The following is a 12,094-nucleotide window of genomic DNA, read 5'->3' on the forward strand; positions in this document are numbered from 1 at the left end:
GACTCCAGTTCATATTGAAGTTCTAACATGTCCGGTATGGCAGCACTCAATGGTGGTGTGACTTCATTCAGGCCACAATAGTCTACTGTTAGTCTCCACTCTCCATTAGACTTTTGCACTGGCCATATGGGGCTATTAAAGGGTGAGCGGGTCCTGCTGATCACTCCTTGGCTCTCCAGTCTGCGGATCAGCTTATGGATGGGAATCAAGGCGTCTCGGTTGGTGCGATATTGCCGCCGGTGCACTGTTGTGGTCGCGATTGGCACTTGTTGTTCTTCGACCTTCAGCAACCCCACAACAGAAGGATCCTCTGAGAGACCGGGTAAGGTGGACAGCTGCTTAATTTCCTCTGTCTCCAAGGCAGCGATACCAAAAGCCCATCTATACCCTTTTGGGTCTTTGAAGTACCCTCTCCTGAAATAGTCTATGCCAAGGATGCATGGAGCCCCTGGACCAGTTACAATGGGGTGCTTTTGCCACTTCCTCTCAGCCAGGCTGATTTCAGCTTCCAGTGTAGTTAACGCTTGGAATCCTCCTGTCACTCCAGAAATATAAATGGGTTTCACCCCTTGATACCTTGATGGCATCAGAGTACACTGTGCAGTGGTATCTACTAGAGCCTTATACTTCTGTGGGACTGATGTGCCAGGCCATCTGATCCACACAGTCCAGTAAACCCAATTATCCCTCTCCTCCACCTGGCTGGAGGCAGGGCCCCTCTAATAGTGATCATAAAATTCTCCACTTCTGTCTTGTAGAAAGGGATTAGTATTCCTTATCACAGGAGCTGGAGTAAAATCAGCTCTTTCACTCCATCTGGGAAACTGCTCACCAGAGACTGGAGCAGCAGCTTTCCTGGGAGGATCATCCTTGACCATTGTTCTCCTCTTCAGTTCACGCACCCGTTGCTCCAGAACTGAGGTAGGTTTTCCATCCCACTTTCTCATGTCTTCTCTGTGATCCCGCAGGTAAAACCATAGGGTGGCCTGTGGCGTGTACCTCCTATATTTTCTTTCTCGAGCAGTAGGGCGCCTTCTGTTAATAGCTGAGACATGGGTTAGTATGCGTGGGGAGCTGGATAGATCGGATAAATCGTCTCTCAATTGTTTGAACTCCTGGGACAGTTTTTCCACAGCTGAAATGATGGAAGGGGTGAGATTGTCTTCAAACTCTCGGAGTTGACGAATCAGGCAATCCACTGTTGGCGATATTCCGTCATTCCAGGTCATTGATGCCAATGTGTGGGCATATGATGATGGCACACTCCATGTAAGTTTCCGCCACATGGGTCGTGTACATTCGACTTCATCTGGATCTACGGATGTGTTCCTGGCATCCAGCCTACAATAGATCATGTCTATAACGGCTGACTCCCTCAGGGACTGGATGCCTTTCTCTATCGTGGTCCAGTTGGCTGAGCGACTCGTAATATCGTCTTTGTAGGGAAACCTTTCCTTCACAGCTGCCAGGAGCCGCCTCCAAAGACTGAGGGCTCGCTTCTCTCTTGCAATTGCTTTGTCAATTCCTCCTTCCTTAGCAAGTGATCCCAGCTGCTTGGCTTCCCTACCTCCTAGTTCGTGACCGTCGGCCCCATTGTCCCAGCATTGGAGCAATCAGGTGACAATGTGCTCCCCTGGAAGACGGGTGAAATCTTTTCGCATACTCCGCAGTTCGGTTGAGGTCCGGGGTCGAGAAGTGACCTCTTCTTCTTCTTCCTCTTCCTCTGACCCACGTAGTAGTAACCCTTGTTCAGATGCTCTTACGTGTAGTAATGGCATTGGGTCTTCATCTTTCTTCGCTTCCCGTGTTGCTCTTTGTGCCTCTTGTTTGCTTTTGCTTACAGGGGCAGCAGACATTGTCACAAACTGGCCATTTGGTTTAGCTGCAGTGTTTGTCACTGTGGTTGGAGTGGCTGCAGTGTCTGCCACTAGGATTGGAGTGGTTGCAATGTCTATTGCTGGAGTTGGTGCAGCTGTTGTGCTTGGGAGTTGAGTAACACCAACAGCTGCATTGTCTGTTGCTGTCGGGGTTTGAGTAGCTACTGTGCTTGTCACTGGGGTTGGTGTAGCTGTGGTGCTTGGAGTAGCCATATTGTCTGTTGCTATCGGGGTTTGAGTAGCTACTGTGCTTGTCACTGGGGTTGGTGTGGCTGCGGTGCTTGGAGTAGCCACATTGTCTGTTGCTGTCGGGGTTTGAGTAGCTGTTGTGCTTGTCACTGGGGTTGGTGTAGCTGCTGTATTTGAAGTTGGAATAGTTGCGTTGTCTGTTGTGGTCAGGGTTTGAGTAGCTGTTGTGCTTGTCACTGGGGTTGATGTAGCTGCTGTACTTGGAGTAGCTGTGTTGACTGTTGTGGTCAGGGTCTGAGTAGCTGCTGTGCTTGTAGTTGGCATAGCTGCGTTGTCTGTTGCTTTGCCATCAGATCCAGAGACATTTTTTTCCCTTTGAAGGTGCTGGATAGTGTTGAGCAGGGCTCTGTAGGCATAGGCCAAGCCCCAGCACGTTGCCATGATTTGTCCCTCTCTGGTATAACCAGGATGACAGCACACCTCGTTTAAGTGTTCTACTAGTTTTTCCGGATGTTGCACTTGTTCAGTGGTGAAGTTCCAAAGCACTGGAGGGGCCCACTGGCCTAGATACTTGCCCATACTATCCCACACACCCTGCCACTTATGACTTTCCAGCCTCAGGGAAAATTTCTTGGTGGTCCTCCTATATCGTCATCTTACCCTGGACCAGATTTGAACCCGATACTGCTTAACTTTCAAGATTAAACAAAATAGGATGTTCGTAGGACTGGATGGCCGTGGGTAAAACACACTCCGTATGTTTGCCAACATGCTGATCCCCAGCACAATCAGCAGGCAGGTTTCAAGGGTATTCAAAGACCATCCAAAACCTTCAGAACTCTCAACTGCTGTTGCAAATAGGCTGGTGGGGGAACGGGGGGTGTAAGGGAATGCCTCCTTCGTAGGCTGACCCCCCGAGGAGAAAAAAAAAGATATGCAATTGCTAAAATATTTCATTATATACCTCCCAAAGTATAGAGGTGATGGCCACGCTGGAAGCACAAACCAGACCAGTTTCATGATCAATGAGTCTATTGTATTACAAGTCATTCCCATGAAGTACAGTGAAACAAGAACCTTAGCCCAGGCCCCCCAGCCGATAAACACTAAAACAGCAAATAGTGGCTGTAAGTAAGGTACAACATGCTGAAACTCTGAGATCAAGTGCAACAAGTCTGAGAGCCAAATAGTCATCATTGTGACGAGTAGTAACAATGAATGCTTATCACAAATATGATTAGACACACTCCGGTCAGATCTGTCGTTATCTCAACCCTTTGTGTCCCACGTTGGGCGCCACAAAGAACTGTCGTGGTTTGAGCCCAGCCGGTAACTCCGAACCATGCAGCCACTCGCTCACTCCCCCCCTTCTTTCTCCCCCTGCTCCCGGAGGAATGGGGAGGAGAATCGAAAGAATGTAACTCCCACGGGTTGAGATAAGAGCAGTCCCGCATCTAAGGTATAATACAAACCACTACTGCTACCACCAGTGATAATAATGATTAGTGAAATAACAAGGGGAGAGGATACAATTGCTCACCACCCGCCGACCGATACCCAGCCCCACCTGAGCAGTGATCTGGGCCTTCCGGGTAACTCCCCCCGGTTTATATACTGGGCATGACGTGCTGTGGTATGGAATACCCCTTTGGCTAGTTTGGGTCAGGTGTCCTGTCTCTGCTTCCTCCCGGCTTCCCCTCCTCCCTGGCAAAGCATGAGACTGAGAAAGTCCTTGGTCGGAATAAACATTACTTAGCAACAACTAAAAACATCAGTGTTATCAGCGTTGTTCCCAGGCTGAAAGTTAAAAAACACAGCACTGCACCAGCTACTAAGAAGGAGAAAAATGACTGCTATAGCTGAACCCAGGACACTAGGCAAGATCAAGAATTACTGTGAGCCTGCCTTCCAGTGTTTTCTTTGAGAAGTTGAATGCAATCAACATGTTGCTTCCACACAGAATGAAAATTATAAAAAGAAAGGTTGCCAAAAAGCCTAAGCAATATAGAAACATAGAATCACAGAATGGTTAGGGTTGGAAAGGACCTTAAGATCATCTGGTTCCAACCCCCCTGTCATGGACAGGGACACCACACACTAAACCATGTCTTCCAAGGCTCTGTCCAGCCAAGCCTGGAAGACTGCCAGGCATGGAGCATTTACCACTTCTTTGAGCAACCTGTTCCAGTGCCTCACCACCCTCATGGTAAAGAACTTCCTTATATCTAACCTGAACTTCCCCTGTTGAAGTTTAAGTATCCTGTGTCCTTTCTCACATGGTTCCTTTAGAAACCAAGTAAATCCTGCCTCAATGCATTTGTCTGGCTACTTTATGAGTAATTACTGTTTCTGTTTCTCCTTAGGGCTCTTCCTGCAATGATGCACTGGGTCCGAACTCAGAAACCAGGAGAAAGTGGTGTGAATATTATCACTGCAGATTTTGTAGAACTCGGCGACTTTATCAGCACAGTCATAAAGCTCAACTATGTCCTGGATGGAGGTGAAGATGACACTACCTGATAGTCCTATGATACCTGTTCTGTTGCATCATTTAGAGTCAAAAAAAAAAAAAAAAAAAAAAAAGATATTGCATTTTAAAAGAATTGTCTTGTAAAACACTAATCTTCCTATAACACTTTGAGGTGTTTAGGGCTTTAGTGGGTGGGCTTAGGGAAAATGTTTTAATCAGTTGTGATCATTTTTTACATTTATGTTTCATGTGAAGAGTAAAACTAAACATGTTTACAGTGTTTGATAAAAGAAGGCCATTTACATGTTCTCCGTGAGGTACCAAATGCGATTTATGTTTCTTCTATGGCTATGAACAGTGCCAAGAAATTTTCTGCTTTTGGAGCAGTGGGATGTATATTGCCCTCTGTCTGCTTACAGCAGGATTCCCGATAGTATGAGCATTGCACTGGGAGTCTGAGGGCAGTATATCTGGCCCACAAATTTTAAGCCGCTACACTTCATCTGTTATGTTGGTTTAACTGGTTGTATATATCAGTGAGTTACAGTTTAAATGCCTTTGTGAAGTAAATCCAAAGTCATGCCTCATGCATAATCAGTGGACAGTAAACATGATGTATTATGTAGCTTGCATAGGGCACAGACTAAATCCTGCTTGCTTTTCATTCTCAAAATGGGATTTTCCAATGTCTGCCCCAGGTCAAGTGGGTAGATATGTGGTGCTGGTCTAAATCTGTAATAGGAGCTACCAGTGCATATTTTCCCTTGTTCTAGAAGGAGCAAAGTTAGGCCAGCTAGGAGCACCACTTCCTCCCAAGATTAATCTTATTAAAAGCTTGATCCAATGTCCACTGAATTTAATAGGAAAATTTCCTGTATTTAGCATGGACTGGGGATAGGATCAGCAAATTGTGTGTACTGTAAGGTGGGCAGGATTTTGTCCCGTAGTAGAAACCTGCTTTCTGCAGGACTAAAACTGCACTTAAATAGTAAGTGCAGTCTAAACTTTTCTTTGAGGCAGCTACAAACACAACACTTCTCTGCTGATTGCAAAAAAATCAGTGCCAGTTTCATCAATGAAAAATTGCTGTACTAAAAAGTGTAGTAGTTCAGTTTCTAGCTAATAACAATACTCCTTAAATTGTTCTGGGGATATAATACTGCATTTCACAAGGTTGGAAGTCTACTGAACGGCACTGTTCTGGCAGCGGAATCACCGATCATGCTACTTTTAATGAAACTTATATAAAACTCAAATACATGAAAAACTTAGTGATTCATAAAATGAAAGCATTGCCACTGTAATACACCTAACTGAACACAGTGCAATCAGTCATATCTCCTGAACATACCAATGCCCAGGCACGCAACTTTGGAAAGTAAAACATTTCATTTGTGCAAAACAATAGATGCTTGATGTCTTATGAGAAAAATGCTCTTTGAGATATTGCAGGGTTTTCTGGGTTCACACTAAGGTCAAGTTTCTGTTGATACTATTAGAACTTTTGGTTGAGTGAGAAGACAGAATGGCATCATATGGTCCTTTGCTATTTTCTGTCAGATGGTAAGGAATATCACCTACCATCAGAGTTTAGAAAATTAAAAATGGTCTTATTGAACAGGTGGGTTACAGACAGGTTGTAGGGGTTCCCTTGGTTTTAGTTTAGGAAGTGGAAGAAAATGAACAGTTGCTGCTATTTTGTACTGAGAGTGTGCCTTGGAAAAAATGTGTGTGTGTGTGTGTGTGTGTACTATAAAGAAACATTTAAGTGTATGTGTAGTATAATGACACAATAATTAAATGTATGTATGTGACACAAAGACATCTGTGCACACTTGCATAATAATATTTGGGTTTCTGGACAGGAATATTATAAATTTGTTTGAAATAAAACCTGTGTAGCTGTTATGAAGTTATGCCATCTCCTTCAATAGCAGGTTTTTTTCCTGTATGGGTTAGGACTGTAGGAGATGAATCTTATGTCGTACATTGGATGACTCTTACATCCAATGTAGTGATGTAAGACAGTGAAATCTGTGATCTAAACCAATTAGGTTTTTTATAGCATTAAAACTTTACCCAAACTGCCTCTAAAATTTACCAAGAGTCATAGTCCATCTTTGCATTGAACGAGGGGTAGGACTCTAGTGCTTTCACCTGCAACTAAGCAAGATATTAGGAGGGTTGATGCACTTTGTTTCAGTCGCCACAGGCTATCCAAGCAAAATTTATGTAACAGACACAAAAAATGAAACATAAGCATATGGGTTTTTTAACCCATCCTATGTGGGTGCCCCACATAGAAACATGGAAATCTTTGCTTATTTATTAGCTATGCGGTGTGAAATGCTCTTTTCATTTTTCTGTTTAGCTGGATTTGTTTGGTTCCAGACTCTTCCTGTCATCCTTCAGCTGCTTAAGTATAGTCAAAAGAGTTAACCTATCCTTTAAATATAGTGAAGTAATCTGGATCCTTCGGTAGAGTGAAAACTAGGTTTCTTTTTTTTGGATTCTGATTGAAATTTTCTTGCATCTGAGAGCATCAACAACAGCGAGTTCCTGCTGGGAACCCCAGCTCAAACACACACCAGACATGCTGAGCTTTATGCTTACACAGAGATGTGCTCAAAGCAAATGTTCTGCTGTATTTAAGAAAAGTGTGTGTGTGTGCCTGTATATATGAATAAATATAGAGATATGCTGAGCTTGTTAGCATTGTTATTAAATGTTCGCTTAGTGTAAGTTCTATTCTAATTGTCGTTTGGGTGCTGGAAATACAAGCATGGCAAAAAAAAGAAGAAAAAGGTCCTCTGTCAAGAAGGATAATAAGCAAATCATATGGTTTCTCCATTAATGGGAAAAAAAAAATAGTTAACAAAATGTTAAATTTTGGTCAGAAAAATTATGTTTTCATTTAGCTGTCAGTCTCTTTTCCGTTGGAGAAGCACAGCACTTTACGTTACAGACAGGTAAACAGACTTGCCTTAATTACTAAAACAAAGGTGGGGAGGGGCATACTATTGATGCTTTTCTGGGGATTTCATCTACGAGGCCACAAAACTGTAAGTCCTGATGGGGATGCGCTCCCTGATGATATTGTCTGGGAAATCTAACCAGAAAAGAACAAGCCAGAAAGGACTACGCAGCACAACTTGACCATTCAGGAACCCAGTTTTGGCACCCGTATACAGCTAAAACTCTCTTTGATTTCAACCAGAAATGAGCTTGCAAGGTTAGGTCAGATATGTTGTTCTGACCTGATTCGTTTGGGAGTTTTCTACATATGTATTATGAGGAATCTTTCATGGGAAATTAGATGACTAATCAGCCCATCAGATGAAAAATACCTGTCTACACTATTGATCTTTATAAGCATCTATTATTTGCTCAAACTGTCCTGTCATTCTTCTCCAAAACATTTTTTTCTTCCTGTGCTTATTTTTCTGCTCTCTGTGTTCATTGTGTACGCATCAACTAGTGTTGTTTTCTGAAGTTTCCACATCATTACTTGATCCTTTCTTTTCAGTCATACTTGAAAAATTGTAACTGTGCTGCTCAACACTTGCAGTGTCTCAGCAGGTGCAAGCCTACCTGGCTCCATTTTTCAGTTAACACAGGCTGAGATGACTTTATTTGGTACTGATCCAACCTGCAGCAATTTGGACCAAACAGTAGGTGGTCCTGGGGTCTGATCCTTGCCTTGTGTGGAGAGGGATAAGATCAGAATCAGACCACAGAAGCCTAGTTTTAAAATATATATAACAGCGGGTTATTTGCATTCCTTTGCTGTTGGTTACATTATTGGTTTTCTTGGTCCTGCCACTTCCAGCCATTCTTTTAAACATACACATGTGTGTATATATATGCACATACGTGCGTGAGATGGAATGTATGATCCTATATGCTGGGCTAAGTCTTTCTGTCATACTGATACAAATTTAGACTATTTCTACTAACTTAAAAGTAGTTACTTTTACCCTGGGATGAGAGGGAGCAGATAATCAGTGTGTGGCAAGTATACGCTGTGCTGCAATGTAAAACTGTGGAGCTTAACTATACAATATCAAAGTGAAGAGCCCTGAAATCACTGCTGCAGTGCTGTTTATCTTGAATATCTTGTATATGGAGCACTAGGTATTATCAGCTGAGTATGCTGTTTGGTGATTTTAAGAGTTCAGGTAACATCATTTTAAACATCTGAACTTCTTTTCAGTGAAGTTAAAGCTAACAGTGTATATGATGTATTTGCCCTATCTCAGTGGTAGCTTCTGCGTTACATGCAGTCAACATTGTTCTGAATTGTGTGTGTTTAACCAATGACGAGGTTAAAATATGCTCTATAGTATGTGAAATGTACTGATCACAAGTATGTAGGAGTTCAGTGATCTATTTAGTTTTTACTGTGCAGCTGTTTTGTAGGTATGTATGTGTATGAGGGTATGGTTGTCTACAATGTACAATGAAATAATAATTAATCCTAAAGGAAAAGGGCAGTTATGTAGCCTGCCTTAATGCATTGGCATAATATTGTTGAAATCCAATAATTATCAGGTCTGATCTCAAACGTTACCAAGGATTGGCCATAGCTCTGACTTTCTCGCTTTTTGGCACTAAGGAGTTAAACTTGAAGTTACTTGGAGCTCACATGTTGATAGATAAAGAATAGGATGTTTGCCTGATCGACTATCTTGAACATAGAAGTTGGCAAAGACATGGTTTCCAGAGCGATACAGATCAAATCACTTCTGTGCACACACAGCTCCAGCTGATGCCAGCAGCAGTTGTGATCATGTAGCTAAAAGTCCTAAAATTCATCTTCTGGGACACAATCGTGATAGCAGAGTGCTGGTACCCTGGCTTTGGGGAAGTACCTGGATGCTATGCGATACTGCTTATGTCCTGTGCTGGAACATAGCTGTAAATTCACAGGAAGAGCTTTGATCTCTGTTCTAGTCTAGGTTGGACTGTAAAAATCCTAAACTATAAATGTCAGAGGCTAAGCAGCCTGGGCTGGCTTGCCCATATACAGCATTTTGCTTCCAGGAACCATGGCAGCTTTGATTAAAAAAAGATATAAAAATTTTCCAGCTGCTGGCAGGACCTAGTGCTCTGCTTAGGAATATCTACTTTGCCCACATGTAAGACCCCTCTATGATTCCCACAGCCAGGTCTAGATCTCCATGATTTCTGTCTGAGAAATGACATAATGTCTTTCAGATATGTCTTGCAGATGATTCAAGAGGGTCCATCTTGTGTCTGGCTCTTTGGACAGGAGTAGGCAGAGCATGCCTGGCCTACGATACCTTTTGTGTGAGATCACCTTCAGTCATACCCACCTGAATAGTGATTCATGAAAGGCAGAAGTTTGATTTCAGACCATCTTCTATTATCCTTGTGTAGTTAAAATGCAGCATCTTCCCACTCTTCACCTTTGCCTTTGCTCAGTGCTCCTTATCTCAATAACTGTGTACACATTCATTTAACTGCCAGCTGTGAGCAACACTGCTCAAAGTATTACAGGTTTGTTGTCCTCAGTAAACCATAGCTAGCCATAGGTTCTTAATATGTGTTAAGTCAGGGCTAACAGATGGAGTGCCCCACACCTGGTGTCCCAGGATGGTTTATACCCACACTCCCAAGTTATGTATGCATGTCCTCTTAGATGGCCTGATAAGAATTCAGTTATAAACTTTCTCCCTCCAAGTTAAAAACAGGTTGGATGATATGCCAGTGAGTATGCCCTAAGATGGAGATACACTTAGGCTTTTCTTCTGCAGTGAGACGACACGTACGAGTCTCTCCCCTCAGTGCTGGGTCCTACAAAAGCCAAATTGATCAGGAGAGATTCCTTGAGTAGCTGAAATCAGTTTTGCTGTGAAGTTGGGATCTTTAAAGCAGAATCCTGGGTCATTAAATATATATTAAATGTAAAAATACATAGCTAAAAATATAATTTGAAAAAGAAAATGAAGAAATCCCCAGGCTTGCCAGGACAGTTGTTAAGTTTTTGAGTGCCTCAGTCATGAGTAGCTTCAGGGTCATGTACCTGATGATAAGGACGTTATTGCCACACTGCCTCCTGACACTGTTCAGTGTCTCTATACAGAAGCCTTATTATTCCCCATGAGCATTAATGCATTTGAATGACTTTTCTCTGTTTTGGTGGGAAGGACGATTATGTAACACAGATTATGGAGCTCCTTGTGTGTTGTGCCCACAAAGGTTCACAGAGCTGCACCTTCTCTTTTTAGGATTCAGTGGTACTTTAATAAATGTTGTGTAAAAAATGGCTACAGTTCTGTATAGCAAATGTGAATTTTTACGGCAAGAATGTGTATTTAATGTAGAAAAAGAGTAATATAAAATCCAGTTTCTTTGTGAAGTTTCTCCAGTGAAATATCTAATAAAGCTCTGGTATCTGTGTTCTTGGTTTATGGTTTCATTGCTACATTCAAGACTTTACACGTAGAAGGGTTCTTAAACACAGTTGTGCAATATGAGGTGGAGTTGGATGTTAGATCCACGCTGTGCTATTATGTTAGGAGTGTACGTGAACTGCCCTGTGAGGGCATTGACATGAGAGTACAGTTTCCACCTCGCTACTGGGGTAACCTTGAATGCCACAGGATATTGTGATGTTTGTGCTGTCAGGGACACCACAGGCCTTGGCTGCCTGTTTTCCCAGCAGGGCTTTCCACCCCAATTTTCCTCAAGCACCAAAGCATATGACCCAACCCTGCAGCCTGGTGAGCCCGTGCTGCTCACACTTGCCATCGGTGGTGTCTTGTAAGAGGGAGGGATGTGGAAAGCAGGGACTATACGTCTGAAATATTAGTCTGCCTCATTGCACCCCTGAGTGCTCTCAGCGTTGCTGCTTGTAGCTCATGTCCGTATGGTGAGGAGTACCCACTGCTGTCGGTGCTGGTGGAGTGGAAGAGCTGCTGCTCCAAGTCTGGACCCAAGATATGCCATCTAGCAGGTGAGTCCCCTCCATCATCTCCTGATGCATCCTGAGGGGGTGTGGGGACCTGTTCCTCAGAGGCAAACCTCCACCAAGAGCTCTGCACCCAGGAGGATGGCCAATAAGGCTGGGCTTTGAAGCATCCTGCAAAGGTGAAGTGTGGCACAGAATCATAGAATCACAGAATCAGTTAGGTTGGAAAAGGCCTTTAAGATCATCAAGTCCAACTGTTACCCCAGGGCTGCCAAGACCACCACCAAACCATATCACTGAAGGCCTCATCCATGTGGGTTTTGAACGCTTCAAGGGATGGTGACTCCACCACTTCCCTGGACAGCCTTTTCCAATGTCTGACCACCGTTTTGGTGAAGAAATTTTCCCTAATATCCAGTCAGTGTTATACTAACTATCCAGTCAGACACTAAAGCCTTTCTGCATGTCAACAGCTTGGCATATAAGGTTCATATTACTTTTTCTTCCTAGCAATGCCAGTAGTGTTGTTTTCCAGGACAGACCTCTTTTGCTTACCTCTCTTACCAAGTCACACACAAACCCAGCCCAAGCGCTCTGCTCCCATGCTCTTCGTGCCCTCTCCGT

General features: G+C 43.3%; 1 protein-coding gene across 1 annotated transcript in view; it reads left to right on the forward strand.

Moving 5' to 3' along the window:
* PLCXD3 (phosphatidylinositol specific phospholipase C X domain containing 3) overlaps positions 1-10,966 on the forward strand; it is a 90,351-nt gene extending 79,385 nt beyond the window's left edge. The window contains exon 3 of the mRNA XM_030470235.1: positions 4,430-10,966. Within this exon, the coding sequence (XP_030326095.1) occupies positions 4,430-4,586 (157 nt within the window). The 3' untranslated portion in view covers positions 4,587-10,966. The remainder of the gene's footprint in view (positions 1-4,429) is intronic.
* The last annotated feature ends 1,128 nt before the right edge of the window (positions 10,967-12,094 follow it).

This window comes from Strigops habroptila, chromosome Z (assembly GCF_004027225.2).
Source record: "Strigops habroptila isolate Jane chromosome Z, bStrHab1.2.pri, whole genome shotgun sequence".
Lineage (NCBI taxonomy): Eukaryota > Metazoa > Chordata > Aves > Psittaciformes > Psittacidae > Strigops > Strigops habroptila.